The sequence below is a fragment of the Macrosteles quadrilineatus genome, unplaced genomic scaffold (genome assembly GCF_028750875.1).
Source record: "Macrosteles quadrilineatus isolate MER2022 unplaced genomic scaffold, UCM_ALF_1.0 Scaffold_3__2_contigs__length_128488019, whole genome shotgun sequence".
NCBI lineage: Eukaryota > Metazoa > Arthropoda > Insecta > Hemiptera > Cicadellidae > Macrosteles > Macrosteles quadrilineatus.
Genome location: NW_026542596.1, coordinates 128,039,275 through 128,057,765, shown reverse-complemented (window position 1 = coordinate 128,057,765; position 18,491 = coordinate 128,039,275). Strand labels below are relative to the sequence as shown.

At 34.5% G+C, this 18,491-nt stretch overlaps 1 protein-coding gene across 1 annotated transcript; it reads left to right on the top strand.

Moving 5' to 3' along the window:
* The first annotated feature begins 353 nt into the window (after positions 1 to 353).
* On the top strand, positions 354 to 17,329 carry LOC128988585 (solute carrier family 35 member F6-like). Its single transcript, XM_054409992.1, has 9 exons — positions 354 to 486; positions 6,425 to 6,525; positions 7,003 to 7,156; positions 8,094 to 8,247; positions 9,246 to 9,413; positions 10,335 to 10,445; positions 11,570 to 11,728; positions 13,287 to 13,441; positions 14,324 to 17,329. Exons 2-9 carry the CDS (start codon positions 6,449 to 6,451, stop codon positions 14,453 to 14,455), a joined length of 1,110 nt encoding a protein of 369 aa, XP_054265967.1. The 5' UTR covers positions 354 to 486; positions 6,425 to 6,448; the 3' UTR covers positions 14,456 to 17,329.
* The last annotated feature ends 1,162 nt before the right edge of the window (positions 17,330 to 18,491 follow it).

The window sequence follows — 18,491 nt, the reverse complement described above, 5'->3', positions numbered from 1 at the left end:
AAATCAATCAAGTGCAAATTAATGAGCGGATGTAACCTGTCTGCAATTTTATCTTATGGGACGTCTGACACTAAGCAACCCCACTTGCAACGTTGCCAATTCTACTAGGCCGCGGCCTGGAGTTATAAGTGGCCGTGCCTGGAGTTAAAGGCGGCCGTGGCTCAGCTCACTCACAGTCTCAACTCAATCTCTCTTCACTTCAGTCTTCCTTCAATCCTTAAGTCAGTCAGCTTCAGCCAGCCCGCCCAGCAACCCAGACTGACTACAGACAGCTGAGTCTAGTCAGCTGACTCAGCCACTAACTTAACTTGCCAGTAATGCCAGTCAGCAGCATTCTTTTAATTCAGAATTCAGCCAGCAAAAGCAAACTTTTTGTGGAGTGAATGGGATGGATTGTGAAAGGCTACAACCATAAAGATTTCAAGAATTTTAATTAATGAACTTCGAACAATAGAAAATAGGACTACCACTTGAGGATTGTGTAATGTACGTATTTTTATGTATATTTAAGTTACTGTTGACTGTTGAACAAATTCTTATGTTTTAAGTTAAGGAGCTCTCAGTAGACATTACTGCAAGGTAAAAATTGTGTTTGTCATTAGGCCTATGGATATACCTAACAAATAACCAGTTCTATCGAAAAAATATGATATTCCTTTGATCTTGGTTTGATGTTAAAGCCATTGCCTTATATAATAAAGGGTTGCAACTATTGATATATTGTAACTTATTTCATTCACTATAATAATGTGGTATAATTACCTCATCAAGTAGGTAATCCAAATGATGTTCTTGTGAGGCTAAAAACCTACGTGTTTCACCATTATTATGGCATCGTTAGGGTGCAAATATACATAAAAGACATAACTGTCACCTGTACACAATAAACAAATAGGCCCCCTAACACGAAACAAACATATATGTTAGATAGGTCTATCACACGTCTATCACGTCCCGTGCAGGTAGTAGACTGTAGCGTCAGACTCCTTCCTCATTGTTGTCCACGTTTCAGCAGAACAACAGTCAGGTGGTCCGTAACTTTGGTCCTCCTGACCTTTATCCTGCTGATAACGTGGACAACAATGAGGAAGGAGTCTCACGCTGCAGTCTACTAACCTGCACCGGGACCGCCTGCGTCGTTTGATAGGCCTATCTAAATGTTCTTTTCGTGTTATTTATTTATTGTGTGCGTGTGACAGTAATGTCTTTTATGTTTTTGTACCCTGACGATGCCGTAAAACTTATTAAAGGTGAAAAATGTAGGTTTTTAACCTCAGATGAACATCATTTGGATTACTTGACGAGGTATTTATGCCACATTATTATAGTCAATATAGTAATCCAGGGGCCATCAACATGAAATTTAATATTTTACTCAATTGTAAATATCCAATACATATTAGTTCTGTTTTAACTTAAAATCTTCAAACGCATTTAAATTACAAATTGACTACCTACTGATCTTGTTTAGGCAAATCAATATATAGGATGGATATGGATTAATAAATGAAACTGCTCTAAACTAACCAAACAAAACTAACCCAAACTCAGGTTAGATTAGAACACTTTCATTACAATATACAGGGTGTCCCGTAAGTAAACAGCCAAACTCCGGGAAATGGTTCTATGGGTCAAAATATCATCTTGACCCAACATAAAATTTCAAAATGGCGGCCATTTTAATTTTTTTAACTTAAATTACTCAAAAACAGGAATTTTATGAAAAAATGCCAAGAACACTAACTTATTATTTAGCATAGGCCTATTCAATTCCCTTTCAAACAATATCAAGTTCGAAAATATTGAATAAGAAATGTCTGAAACTTTACGATTTTTAGTTGTAAAATGGGGCAAACCTCAGCTGCTGCCTTGTTCTATAAGTTTACCCCATTTTACAACTAAAAATCGTAATATTTCAGCTAGCCTACATTTCTTATTCAATGTTTTTGAACTTGGTACGGTTTGATATGGAATTAAAAATGCTAAATAAAAGTGCGGAAAGTAAATAAAAGAAACGTCTTATAACACTTAAAACATATATTTACGCTTATACTGTTACTCACAAGACGGTAAATATACAAAAAAGATGGTAAGTGGTGATCGATTTCGATTAGACACTCCAATCATCATCAGACCCAATAGGTGAATCAATAGGTGAATGATTCACCTATTAGGTCTGATGATGATTGGAGTGTCCAATTGAAATCGATCACCACTTACCGATTCACCTATTGGGTCTGATGATGATTGGAGTGTCCAATCGAAATCGATCACCGCTTACCTACCATCTCTTTTGTATATTTACCGTCTTGTGAGTAACATTATAAGCGTAAATATATGTTTTAAGTGTTATGAGACATTAATTTTATTTACTTTCCGTAAATTTAATAACACGTACAATGCTGATCAAGAAGTTATTTAAATAAAAGTGTTCATGGCATTTTTTCATAGAGTTTGTCATTTTTGAGTAGGTAGTTTAAAAAATTTAAATGGCTGCCATTTTAAAATTTATAAGTTGAATCGAGATGATTTTTTTTCTAACATGGGGCTTTTCTACCTTAACCTACATACCATGTTTTATAAAGATCAGTTGAAAAAATTGAAAAATAAAAATGTTTACCCCTATGTAAAAAATACAAAATTGTGGATATCTGGTTAACAAAGCGATTTTGGAAAAAATGTTGTGACCCATAACCATTTCCCGGAGTTTGGCTGTTTAGGCTACTTACGGGACTCCCTGTATAGCTTTTGTCAAAAATAATACAATAGAAACAGTAAAGAACATTTTTTTAAATAGCTTATTCCCTATAGGAAATTAGCTAAAAACAAAGTAAAATCGATAGAATAATGGATTGAACAGTCAAATGAAATAATCGATGTACCGGTATTGATTTTTTTTAAATCAGACAAATGTGGGGCGTAAACTAAAGTCCAGCCAGGCTGTGACTTTGCACAGCTACTAATCGCTAGGTGTGACATAGTAAGTAGCGGTGAAAAGCACTCGCCGGTGAGAAAAAATACAATAGTGTGAGTATTAGGATATGTTCGATTTAAGTGACTAAAACTCTGGGGATTACGAGCTCAGCAGGTATTATTAATGCTGGAGAGGTATTGATCTTGGGTACCGTACTGTAAACCGCACACTTAATATTGTAGTACGATTGAGGGTCCCCACTTGCTAGTTAAATGATTGCATTAAGCTAAGCAGAGGCATTAAATGTATCTTTCCTATCCAATCCACTTCTGTTTAGTCTACTTATTATTATTACTTGCGAAGCAACTCCTCAGTCCTCACACAGTTCTCTTACGCCTTAAAACTTAACAACAATAGACGTCGTAAGGCCTGACTGCTTGTCTCCACTAATGACATGATAGAATATTAGAAGCATTTCACTTTGCTCACTAAACTTATCAAGTTAGGCCTACTAGTTGCCTAGTGTGATTGCAAATAATTTTTCTTAGAAACGTGCACGTGTGTTATGGGAATGATAGGTTATTCTAAACAAATTTAATATATGAGAGGAATTTGAGACCAACAATATTTTGTTTGCCAAACTTATATTCTTATTCGAGCCCTGGAAATTTAAACCCAGCACTGCTGAACTATCTTTGGCGATAAGATAAGGAAATCAACAAACACACACTCGAAAATACCCTCGCAAAAATACCACAAATTTTACTTTGAATGCCGGAATAATCGTCAATAGAATATGGCCAGGCCTCAACTCCTTGACAAGCCAGTGGCGGTCCCAGGAGGGGGGGATGGGAGGGATATATCTTCCTCCGAAATATTCTATATTTTATTAGCTAACATAAATACTGTTTGAGAAGAGGTTCACCCTTGCAAATTATTGCAATGCAAAGCATTTCAAAACATATTTTTAGGTTGCTTAAAAGTCTAAATTTGCATTCAAAAAGTTGTAAGCCTTTAAATGTTACAAAACATCGTTGATTTTAAAATTTGGTCTCTTCTCATGAGGTTTCCTGGCCCAGCCACCTTTTTATGCACATCATGTGATAATTTAACCCATTTAACATTGGATTCCTTCCCATCTTCATTTTCAAACTTATTCCTAAAACTAATTTCAGTTAGCCTGCCGTACTAATTATCGGCGTGTTAACAGTGTTTCTTTAGTGTTATACTTTAAAAACTTCATCTCTATGAAAAGTAACTCTAAGCAAGAGATAGGATTTCATATTTGAACAAGCCAGAGAATCAACTGTGAGATTGATAAGCAAACACAAAATTTTAACTTGTCAGTCATGGCAAACAGATGACTAATTGTAATGTAGGCCTAATGTTCCACTTAATTATATAACTAGGGTGGTCTGCCGTTACACTTTAGACGCATAAATGAGCGAAGCATTATTTAAAGATTGTCAATGGCTAAAGCAGCTAACAACCTACAATATGTTCCCTTTCAACAGATTCACTGTTTGTTTGCCCGATATTATTTAAGTTCTAAAGAATGACAAATTTATCTGATAGTTCATTTATTTAGTTAAGAATAAGTATAAGAATTGATAAAAAGGTTATTAGACATGTGTATTTGACTGCAAGTGTAAAATTTTAGTGCATCTAATTCATGTTGGAATTGATTAGCTAACTGCCTATCATTATCAGCTTCTTCCGCCACTGCTTCATCTGGTTCTTCTTGTTCACGACGCCACTCTCTTACAATATTTGCATTATAGGTGCAACGACCAATATTACGATGTGGCCTTTGAGGCATGCTCAAAACAAATATAGCAAAACTGTTACTTCCATTGATAAACTGTTACATTCCAACTTTAACCTAGGATGAACGTAAACATTGAAATGTAAACAAAACAGTTACAAACAATTAGCATATATCTTATTTAAATGAAACAAGATAAACCCATATGTCATAAACCCAATATAATTTTTCTTTCAACTTGCATTAAAATAACAAGCGAAATTGCGTGACCCGTAAAATAAAATCCAGAAGGACATTTGCAAATATTTTTTACTATAATAAACATTGTGCTCAGTATTCTTTAGCTGTTGGCCAAATTTCATATCAATTGGTCAAGCCATTACATTCTGATGCTCTTACAAAGAAGTTACAAAGTGAGGAAAAGTGAGCTTCGCTCAATAAGTTATTTAGCTGCGAGGAAAATAGTTATTTATAATTTTTATTTACAGCTGACTAAGGCTGATAAATTATCGGATCCATCGCAAACTGAACTATACTTAGAAAAGAGTAGTGAGAAACCCAGGTGTTAAATTATTATGGTTTGGCAGGTTTTGTTGGTTACAGGTTGTTAAAATAGTAGTCAAACTACCTTTGTGTAGATGCTTATTCTAAATGCTGCCAAAAAATATATTAAATTGTAATTAATTGAGCAACAGCACTCCTTCTCTTGCATAATCAAAATGAAGACCGATATTTTGATTCTTGCAAATTTGAAAGAGAAACTGCCCCATCTAGAACGTCTAGCTATTAGTATAGACAACAAAAATAAATATTACTGTGCTTGTGTGCAGTAGGAGCTTTAGGTTAAGCTGGGGCAGAAAGCAGACAAAAACTCTAAAAGGAAAACATAAAATTATCAATGTTTTTCCTCGACAATGTCATTGGTACATCGATGATTGATACTGACATTACTATCAAGGGTGAACATCAATATAGTTGTGCTATTGATCCTCATCCTTTTTGCTGACTCGTTCTCAAACCATCATGACATTTTATAGTTAAATACCTTTTGTAAACATTAAGTAGCCTACTCACTATAACCAATGGATTTAAAAATAATAAAAAAACTTTCCTAACAAAAACATTAAAGAGTGAATACCAAATGCTTTTAATTTTAAGCTCCTTATTTTGTCCTAAAGGTTTTTAAAATTATTTTACCTACGACCGTTTCTTAAAGTAGCCGTTTCAGTTCAGTTCTTAGAGTTGAAAAGTTTCACATAACAGCATTGTTTACTTTCATAACAGCATAGTTTTTCTCATAACAACACGGGAAACAGACAAATGAGATTCAAGGATTGAGAGAGAAGAAGTAAAATTGTAATAATTCAAACTTCAACTAATCAGCTGTTCAGGCCAATTCAATTGTTGAGTGGTGCATTTAGTGTTTGATACAATATTTCCCTGCATCACTGTCAGTGGGAGGTTATTACAAAAACATAACCCCTCTTATGAGTAGTGAATTTTAGTAATTAAAACACTGTTGTAGGTAAAGTAGTGTACAAACTCGCGTAAATAGCCTTAACAACACTTGTAGAAGTTTTTTATTTTTAAATTTTCTACTTGTGTCGTTAACACTAGGTGTCTTTACGCAATCGTTATGTCAACTACTATAAATGGTTGTATTCATAATTAACTAGACTAAATGTATGTATAGACCTGGGCTATGTGTATAAAATCCATTACAACATGTACTTGTGTGTTTCCAGACGTCACCATTTGGATAAATAAACATGGCCTGGACCAAATATCAAATCATCCTCGGGGTGGTCATGGTTATTACCGGTTCTCTAAACACTTTGACTACCAAGTAAGTGTCCTATTAATTTAAAAAAAAACCTGTTAGTTTGACAATCATGTAACAAGTCAGTTGTTTTTTGAGGTTATTTGCTGCAGTAAAAAGACAAAATCAACTATTTCACTGACGATTATAATTTCACTTTGACAGATTTAATTTAACTTTGACGGATTTGAGTATTCCAATTAATTTATCCCAAGTTCAAGTTAGAAACTATTTGTAAGATGAATTTCCAAACCAATACTGATGCTGTGTTTTTTTATGCTTTGCTATGATTTGTTATTCCCAATTACCATAACAGAAAATGAGGGAACATATGTCTCAGTGACTTGTTTATATTTATGAAACAAATTCTTGATTGATGGCTTTGTAAATCCATACAATGATATTTCTGGTATATGGTTAGGCAGCGTACAACATAAATTTATACCGTTTCTTGCTCTATTCTTTAACTATCAGACAACATTGTGTTAACTTTATTTTCAATAGGTGGGCTGATAAACTTTCTGCAGCTGGAAGTGATGGGGTGGTTAGGCAGTTCGATCATCCGTTCCTTCAGTCCTCTACAATGTTTCTGGGGGAAATTTACTGCCTTCTCGCATTCAAACTTATTTTATTCTACCAGATCTATAAGCAAAGACAGGTAATAAATACTTAATTATCATCACATGTTGATTGGACTTGTTTTGCAGTAGAAATTTGTATTCAGTAGAACCCCTTATATTTTACCTCGGCTTAACCGACTCTTTGGGATATATAGTGTGGCCGATCACGGGTGTTGCCATAATCACGCAAGACGATTACTGATGTCGCCGTGACCGCAAGATATCATCATGAGTGTTGCCGCGATCATGGAAGATGATTACCGGTGTTGTCGTGATCGTAGGTACGATCACAGGTGTTGCCGAAATCGCAGAGGACCTGTGTCCCCGAGACCGCAAGATATGCTCCTCCCGATGGGCCATGGTCGGATATGAGGGGTTCTACCGCGTTCTACTAGAAAACCTGTTGTAAAAAAGCCTCTTGCAAACATTAGGAATACCGGCCAGAGTATTTTTGCAGTGTTGTCCTTTTGGTCCTGTTACATAGTAAATAAAAGGTATCAGCAAACTGGCGTGTACTTCCTCTTTTTTGCTTGATGTTAAAAACACACCCTATTTATGAGTACAAAATTAAAAAGAATTATGCAAAATTAATGAGAAAATCCCAATAATGTGATAACTTTTGAACTGTAGCCTAACTCTTAGAGCGTTGAGGGTTTTAATCAAGAATATAAGGACTATAAAATAAAAATGTATAGTAAAAATAGTGCTTTTTTAAGATTTTCCCTTTTTTTAAAGGTTTAAAGAGAAAATTACCGTTAAAAATGAAAAAAAAAACCTGGATATAACATACATTAGTACCCACATACCAAATTTCAACAAAATCCTACCACGGGTGGTCTGGAGCTTCTGTACACATCCACAGATGTACACACAAACATAACTTTGAAAATACACTTTCTTTGGTTCAAGGGGACCCAAAATGGATATTCTGACAAAACAAACATGTAGTATATTATTAAATGTAAGTAATTTCAGGGTAATTCCTATGAAGAAAGTACTGCAACCAGAGGCAACCAGGAGTTCAACCCAATGATATTTCTCCCACCAGCTCTGTGTGACATGGTGGCTACGTCACTCATGTACATCGGACTCAACTTGACCCATGCTTCCAGTTTCCAAATGTTAAGAGGTTAGCTGCAAAGCTTGGTCAGTTTCCTTACAACAAACCGTTAATAAATGCCACTGGCATAGATAAACTCATTTATAAAAACTACTTATATTGAAATCATATGCATCTCATTGATCAATGTACGTTTAATCCAATTACCTATTGTTTAGTAGGTAAAGCAATAAATCTTGCCAAACTGCACTACTACACTGGTACTGGTATTGGCTAGTAGCGACAAAATGAGGGACGGAACATGGAACACATACACACACTCGCCATAAAAATCTCATTGCTGTAAGACACCGTAATTCTATGAGTGGGACGGGTGGCGTCGTCCTGTAATCCAGCTACTAGGAGGTCACGAATTGTGGATATTTATAGGCATGCACTGTGGATGCAATACTCCCTTGTGTGGATTAACGTCCGCACTAGTGAGTACTACCACTATCTGCAGTACTATACTGATAATTAGACCAATTCGTATATACCAAGGCAAAAATGTGGTTTGGATTCCACTATAAACTGTAGGTCCCTTAGTTGCCATTAGCTGTATGGGCTATTAATTAACAGCTGTGTCTAAGGAACATGCCGGCCTTAGTCAGTAACAAGACAACAAGATTGCACCACTCATCTCCATTCATACTTGGCTTAAATTAAAATACCTACTTTGTATGGTCGCCATTTCATTGAAAAGTATATATTGTTATTATTTTTGTCATAACATTGTCAGTCATTGCTCATCAAACCACTTTTTTTATACAACTTTTTTTTATATAAAAAAATAGCACAATTATTAAGTGTTTCTGTTGATGTTAGCAACAGTTACTTGCAGAAACTTTGTTTGTTTCAAATGTATTAGTGTACTCTAATTCACTATTCAAATAGGTTCTCAGTGGTCCCAACCTGTTCCTTATCCTGAGGGCCGTCTTTTTATTGAGTTTCTACTGTAATTGTTATAGTTTAATCTTTGAGACAAGTTAGATTCATAGATATTTAACGCCTTGTATGTATTGCTACAGGTTCAGTGATAGTGTTTGTGGCGCTTCTATCGATGGCTTTCCTGGAGCGTCAGTTGGTATGGAAGCATTGGACGGGAATTTCCCTCATTGTGCTTGGTCTGTTCCTGGTTGGATGGGCAGATATTATGCATTCTGGACAGGATACGGATATAAATGGAACAATTACAGGTTGGGTTGATAAATCTTTTAATTTTTCACAAAACCCAAAATAAAATTACTAGGCCTAATATTCATGCGTTATTTATCATTGAATAAACTCATTCATCACCAAAAAAATAGACCCAATTCACTAGTACAGTGTTTCTCAAATTGTGGAGTGCACCCCTAGGTGGCGTCCTAAGGATTTAAAAAGGGGGGCGTGTGAAAGTTGAAAATCAATCAATATTGTCAGAGTGCCCACCGACCTGAAAAACCGGGAATTATGTGTAAATTTTGTATTTTACCGGGAATTTTCAATTTGCCACAATCACACATGAAAATGACGTTTCTGTGACCGCGGGAGACGACGATGACGTTTCCTTGATCGCGCAGGATGAAGAAGTTGTTAAAAAATGTTAAGGCCCTATCGCCTACCAGATTCAATAAAACTGCAACTTGGTAGGAACTATCTTCATCGTTAGCCCTTGAAGCAATCATGTAAATATCATATTTCTGTTGAAAGAATTTCCAATTGTCACCCATGTTACCTAGCCATGCTAATTATGATGGTGGTTTGATACCTGTAGGTGCATGGTGATGAACCACAATCGCCTTCTTGGTTTTACTTTTCTTCTATTTCTAGCCTTCGTCTTCACTTCCCATCTTACTTTATATATTAATCTTAATAATTGAAACCTATATTTAGTACTTTTTGACATTTAGACTGCGCCATTGCATGTTTTATATATTTAATATTAGACAGATGGGAAGGCTCTATATTAATAAGTCCATTTTGTTAAGTAGCCATTTAATGAGAGAGAAAGAATAGTGGGGAGTGACATACAGAGTATGAAGTTTCGTGACAGAGTATAAAGAAAGACATCATTGATTATATAATTCATTTTAACTAAACTAACACATATGTGACACTAAACTTGTTTGTTGTTACAGGAGATTTGCTTATCATTATGGCTCAGATAATCACAGCAATGCAGATGGTTTATGAAGAAAAGTATGTAAATTCCAAAGACATCAATCCATTACAGGCTGTGGGCTGGGAAGGTAAGATATTATCTTCAAGTCTTCTCTTCTTAAAATATCAACATATTTGAAAATATTTTATGTTAATTCAAATGTGTTGGACCCATGCCTTACTCTTGACACTTTAATAAAATGTTGTTTATTATCAAGATAATTATTTTTCTCTACCTTTTTCTAGCTCAAAACATAGTTCATTAATTTATCAGAATAGTCCTGATGTAGACTATATATGATTTGCTGCGCCTGATTCATGTTAGGTAGCATCAATGCATTGAATCTTGCAACTGTTTTCACTCCGTTCACAAAATTTAAGTGGTGTCACAGGAAGAATTCTATCCCCTCCACTTGATCCTAGCTTTAAAAAACGTAACAGCTGAGGTTTCCCAAAACGTCAGTCAGCTGAGACTTATATTTTAAACAAGAAAAGTAGTGGGGGAACTTCCCCTCAAACCGCCCAAGTTTTGTGAACAGAGTATAGTAGGCAATATGTAAAGGAAATACAATAATTTTTTCAAAATTCATGTTTTCGGACCCTGGACTATATTGTTAAGACAATAATAGGTTTTTTACATACCTCAGTCAAATAGTCCAAAAATGGTATTGCTCAACAGCTTACATGTTTCGTTGCAAAGACAACATTATCAAAGCTTGCAACTCGTCAAAAACACATTTAAAACACGAACACAGAAGACATTAATACGGTACGAATACACGATTGACATTTAGATAGCTATCTAAATGTCAATCGTGTATTCGTACCGTATTAATGTCTTCTGTGTTCGTGTTCGTGTTTTAAATGTGTTTTTGACGAGTTGCAAGCTTTGACAATGTTGTCTTCGCAACGAAACATGTAAGCTGTTGAGCAATACCATTTTTGGACTATTTGACTGAGGTATGTAAAAAACCTATTATTGTCTTAATAATTTTTTGACGTCATAAGTTTATAATCTTGACATTTTTCCATTGACTGTTTGATTAAACATATTTATTTCAGAAATTATAGTAATTTGATTTGACTTAGCTTAAAGAATAATGTGTTGGTAGATAAAAAATAAAATAAAACTATTTCTACATCATCTATTGTGTAAAATAACTTACAAAAGCAATTATTAATGTGATAATTACATTAATATTTGTGTTTGTAGGAACGTTTGGATTCCTAGCTCTGGCTTTGCTACACATTCCGTTCTACTACTGGAAGGTTCCTCCTCCATTCTCCAACAACTCACGGGGTACCTTGGAAGACATTCCGGACGCATTTGTTCAAATGTCCAATAACAAACTCATCATTGTTGCTCTTATTGGTAAGTTTGCTTTGTTTTTAAATTGATGTTTTAATATTGATGGATGTTAGCCTCCGGATTACTGTATAATACTTTAAGTGGTTTAAATACCTGCATTTAAGTAATCCAATTCGTTGCTTATGTTGCAACCGGTTTCAACTCCGTGGAGTCATCTTCAGGCGTCCAAGGATATAAGATGTTTTAATAACTTTAACAAATGTTGAGTTTTTGTCTGTAATATTGTAAAACATAATTTAACCAATACTATGGGAATTATTTTATTTTTATAAGTGTTTTGGATAAGTATTATGTCAATTTATTTTAGGGGAAAGTTTTTTTTTTACTTCAAGGATTGATTCATGTCCTCATCTCTAATTTAGGTAAAAGAATTTTTTTTAATCTTAAGTTTTCTAACACACCTTAAATTGTCTTCTGATTAAACTGCAGCTCATAATTTTCTTGAAGATTCTTTACGAAAACTCTGAAAAACTTTCACAGACTTATCACTACCAGCAATGTATTTATCACAACTTTCTCTTTCCCATTTACTTACTTACTCTTACTCCCATGGCCATCGATACCCAAGGTGGTATTTGGCCTCGTCAACTAAATTTCCCATTTACACTTTTAAAATAAGCAGTTCTTTTTTACCAACACTTTGTCTAAGAATGTTGGCCAGTCAATCATTAGTCACACTTCTTTAGTCTTCCTCCGATAACAGTATCCCTTTTTCAGTTGGGTATAGTCATCAAATTCCCAGAATGGAAATGTTTTTTGGATTTGACTTTTGGGAATTACATAGGAGGCACAGGAAACACTATTTTATTACAGAAAGGTTTACCAAAATTCCACTTACACACCACTGAGTTCTGTTTTTATGGAATATTATTTAATAGTTTCTGATACAAGAGAAATATTAAATAGTATATCAAATTCTCTGTGCATAGTATAAAAGGGACCGGTCTCTAAGGAGGGATCTGTTTGTAAGGACCATTTTATGCACAGAAGTAGGAGTTTGTGGTGCCCCATTAAAAAGAAGCAGCTGCGAAATTCTCTAGCAATTTGCACCTGCGGCCCCGCTATTTTCAGCGAATTTCTCGTACAGGGAATAAGCTAGGCCTATTATTGTCTCTTTGTAAGACCTGGACTTTGGACCGATTTACTTTTCGAGGTCCCCAGAGGCCAATAACACCATCCGTTCAAATTCATATAGGCCTATACAGAGTGTCCATAAAAAAATTTCAGGACTTTCCTATAACAAAAGAAAGAATAGCATTCATTTGGAAAATATGTTTATTATTTTATAAAACAACTAAAATATTTCGACTCTTAGGCCTTGATCACAGTTAAAAGTAACGGTAAAATAGTACCGGTAAATAAAATGAAATGTGAATAGTAAATAATTAAACTACCTTATGATCTTGGTGTTTTGCCTTGTAACGCTGGTTGTTATTTTCTTTTGATTACTGTATATAAGATTTTTTCATATATTTGGTTTTCTTTTTGGATTTGCATCGTTTTAGATTGTCAGCGGCAACTGCTTGTGCAGTAAAGGGGCCTAATGCTTTGTTATTTGTAGGTACTGTCGTTAGCATCGCTTTCTTCAACTTTGCCGGCATCAGTGTGACTAAGGAGTTGTCTGCTACTACCAGGATGGTGTTGGACTCTGTTCGCACTCTCATCATCTGGGCTGTCTCCCTTGCGTTGAGTTGGCAAGAGTTTCATCTCCTCCAGGTAAAGTAGTCTCCTTGATACAATGCAACTTGGTAGTAGGAAACTGAGTTGCTTCAAACTAGGGTTTAAGCTGCGGCAACTTGCAACACACTTGCGCAAGGTGTTGCCATCGCCGAGAGGATCTGCTAAGATTGCGCAGCTGAAAATTCATGATTTCAAAAAACTAGTTCAAGATGCTCCTTACTATTTTATTGATATAATTTGTTCTACTTTTGAATAAGTGTAAAAGATTTTTTTCTAAAATCAAAAACCTTCATGAAATGTTCAAGCTCATCTTCTGTCTGTCTGACAGGTGCAAGTTTGCGATAATCATGAGCAGTTGCTACAATGTCTTGTTATTCTAGTGTTGCCAACATGAAATGAAAAACTATCGTACCAACTGTTAATTGGTCAACAGAGATACCCTAGTATGGGGGCGTTCATAAGACATTTAGTGGAAAACTATGTATTAAATTGATTCTTGAACACATTAATCGGTAAAGCTATGGAAGAGACCTCTATGTTTATGTACTTTTCCGTTAATTCACTACCACTACTTTTTTATTGCAATTCCGACGTTTTTAACAGTTAGCCTTTATGAATATCATTATCAAATTAAACTATTCTAAACTAACCTAACCAACCAAACTTGCTGATTATGAAAAAAATTCTGGTAGTGAATAAAGGGAATTGCAAATTGCAATAAAAATGTTGTGGTAGTGAATTAAAGGAAAAGGACCTCTATTTGTTTTTTAGTACTTTTATGGCATATTGATGTATTATTCTTAAAGGTTATTTGTGACGAATCAAAATAATCAGTACAGTATTCACTATGTGTGTGTTTTGTGCTTAAATTTATTTACTATTCATTAATGTAACTAACACATAATGTAATTGTTGTAGGTTCTCGGATTCTTCTTCCTCATTCAAGGAATGTGTGTCTACAACGATCTGCTACCCTCTTTCGCATCGCTGAGACGACGTTTGCGTAACGATGAAGACCCTCTGATCAGTCAACCTCCCGACCAGCCTTAGTACCTCTGTAGATCAGAGAAGTTTGCTAGTTACTCGTTTGTGCAGTCATTTGCCTTATCGTAAAACTTAAAAACCAATTGCAAAACCATTTTATACATCTTTTCAAGGTAACAAATTCTTCTTCTCCCCTGCTCAATTGACACTAAATTTAAATTTACTAACATTTTAAATTGACTTAAATCTATGCTGAATTTATGAGTTGTAATACCCAGACACCAATTTTGCTTTTATTTTTAGCTTTTAGATTCAATCAATATGAATTATGTGAACGATTTGTTTCTAAAAGCGTTCATTTTGGATCAGGTTCACTTATCAAAAGCCTAATACTAGCTAAACATTTTAACTGTAAAAAAATGTTACAGACTAAATCTTATGTGGTCGTATGAATGAATGAACGTATTTCTTCTGCTTCTTCTTCCAAGGAATTTTTAATGTGAAGACAGAAATGCCATTAAGGCTACATGTCAACTAGTCAAGCCTGCTGAAAAAAATGAAATTATAACTTGACTTGATTTTTACTAAATCATTGTTAAAACTTGGACCAATCTACTTTATCAAAATTTTGCATCTTAAATTTGGATTTTAAAGACAAAATTATTAAATTGAGGGAGAACGGGAAGTATAGTTTTGCCAAGCTTTCTTTATTTTACGATGATTTTTCAAAGTGAAAAACATTACTCTAGTATTTACTCATGTTATATTTATTCGGCGAATGTGATATAGAAAATAAGCAAGTGACTGTACTAGGCAATTGAAACTTGACTGAACGATTAAAAATGTGTGAAGTATAAAGGTTGATTCACACATATCAGTTCCCTCACAGACCAGTCACAGGTCAGTCTCAGTTACATCCATAATTTCTCGGTCAAACTGTCATTCATTTGGTTTCAGTCAGTCTTCCGTCACTTAATTTATAATGATGTTACAGTCACTGTAAATTAAAACACAATATTCTATCAATTTTTTACGTTCAATCTTGTTGATTGTTACAAAAAACACTAAAAATTAAGAAACTATCATTTAAATAAAAAAAACACTATTTTCTAACCACAAACACGTTTGTTAGGCATCCAACAAATCCAAAAATATAGGTGAGAATAAATCTGAAACTGAATGGTGGACGCCAGCAGAGCGACTGACGGAACTGCGTTGGATGAGTGTAGATAGCGCAATAGAAAATCCATTCACGAATAAATTGTTTGACTGTGCCGCGAGACACGACTAATGTGACTGGACTGTGACGTGTCGTAACTGATATATGTGAATCGACCTTAAGAGTTATAATATCATGCTGTGGTTTATACTTGATAACAATTTTGTGATTTTAGAAATAAGCAATGGGTGAATCATTTCCTCCTCTTTTATAACATAACATTGCCCTTTCGCCCTTTTAATCTAATAAGATAGTTTGTGGCATTTATGTAGAGTTAAATACGTTTGTGCCAATAATTATGTTGGTCAATAGAAAAGCATCTGTATATAAGTTGCATTATTTTATGTTTGACATATTTAGTTTGTATATTGCATTTTTTGCATAAATTATTAAAAAGTTTAGGATGTACACTGTTTTATTGTAAATTCAATCATTAATTTTTCAACAGTTAATTTCTTTTACTAAATACGTTTTGACGAATGTTACTGCAATGCATAGGACTGATTTGTCTACAGTAAAATAAAAACCTTTACAAATGCATGTTTCATATTATAATGGTAAAAATATTTGTTCTATTCTTTGTTAGACAATGATGTATATTGTGAATGTTTATGGTGCCAATTTCATAAAAATATCTATTATTACCCAAAGAAAAGGTGTTATAGAAAGTTTGTACTTTATGAGTTGCCCACTAATCTATTAATAGCCAATAGCCATATAGTTACCCAATATAGTACATTATTTGTAGTTTTAGCGTATTTCCCTATAGGGAAGTAGCTATTACTGTAGGTAAGACGTAGACCCAGGACCAATTTATCTTTTCATTTTGATGTCCCTAGAGGTCAACAACATTTATGGGCTTATGACTAAGAAGGAGGAAAGTATGTGTTAATTTCTGGCTATTTTTATTTTCTTTATTATCCGTATCCAAACTATCTAACTCAATAGTTCTTCTACATTCTAACTAAAAGTTTACTGACAAAGTTTTTATTTATTAATTCAGTTACTATTATCTTTATAGACTTGCATATGTTTGGATGACAATTAGGTTAAAAAGCAATATACTAACCTCCAATTAGAAATCTGAAAAATCAATTAATAAGACTGAAGAGTTAATTGGATGAAACCAAAGTTACTAATCAAAATGTGATGACAAAGACTTCCATCTGGGTTTCTTCCTTTTATTTTTTCTGATTGTGTTTATTTTTATAACCTATTGTGTTTCTACTATAGCCTGTCTTATAGTTTATGTGATAGGAAAAGCAGTTATGTAGGACGTACAATTAATTGAGAATGGGAGGATGAAAGTTCATCATAGCAACATTTCATCAAAAGAAATTGACCTTATTTAGTCAAATTGTTAATTTCAAGCCTCTTGTTGCTAAATCCTTGAAACCATCTAACCGAAACCGTAGACTCTTTTTTGCTAACTTAAAATCTTTTTGGAGTTGGACAGGTTCAATTCAACCAAGAGATTCTGTTGATACAACTTAACTTTTTGTTAGCATCATTCTGTTAAGTTTTTCCCCGGTGCATTATGAATTATCAATCATTGAGATGGGGACTCCATATCTTTAACCTCCTTTCAATGGTGTATTTTTCAATAATCTTATAAGTATAGCCATAAATATATTTTTGGGAATTGTTGATATAAATTTGTTCTGTATCAAAACTAATAAATTGTACTCCTATGTTGTTTATATTATTCAAGAAAATAAAGGTATCTCATTTTTATCTTCTAGTTTTATTCCTACTGTGTTTCAATTTATACAAAGACATCAAATGCGTAATGTATGCCATATTTTGTATGTGTTTGTGGTTCAGAAATATATATATTTTTTATTGGCTTCTATAAAATATCTATGATTCAACCTTACAAAGGGTCTACAAATTATGCCATTATTAAAGATAATGGTGATCTAATCAAACATTAACTAAATACCAAATTTCATCAAAATCGGACCACATGTGTTCTCTTTAGCTCTGTACACTTCCATACTGACACTACACACCGACATCACATTAAATATCACTTTTCTACTCTAAAATTATGACAAAAATATTACTTTCTCAATATTACTATGTATAGATGGAGAAAGCAGAAAAAAATCAACTAAAATTTAATTAGGGGTGCCCAAAGAATGTGTGGCTTGTCAACTCTAGAGGCCTTGGGTGGTACTGGGCAAGTGCAAATATTTAGAGTCCTCATGGACTATTAAATGTTATTTGGCATTTGCAAAAAGAGCCCGCGGCTCTGTGCAGTGTGCAGCCCCACCTTTCACACGTGGAAGGCCGGCTCTGTGTTAACTTCTACCCAAGCTGTCTACCATTTAGGTGAGTCTTTACTTTCAAGTTCTACTTTAGGCTAGTGATGGGCGATACGGACCTGTATCGCGATACAGCGATACGATACGTATCAGAAAAAAATATCGAATCGGGCGTCTGTATCGCGATACGCGAATCGTATCGTCAAAAATATCGAAAAACGATACGTATTGTATCGTTTCCCCCTCCCCTACCTCAAGAAACGACAAATTTATAATATAAGTACCTGGGGACCGAGCTTTGCTCGGGGAAAATCATTAGTTTACTCTGAAAACAGTCTAAGTATGGCAGATACATTAATCCATTCCCACACTCCACACTGCTCGCCTTTACTACTTCCTCCACAACTCCCTACGTCTGTTTCCCTATCCTTCCCATAGCATTTTAGGATTGCAGATAGATTAATGTAATTGCCACAGACAGTTCCCACATTCTGTACTGCGCACTGCTAGGCTAGATAGGATAGAACCTTTGACTATTATTAGTCAATGGTCAATGATAGAACGCTAGTGGAAATGGACTGGAGCTGGACTGGGACGGGACGGGACTGGTACATTA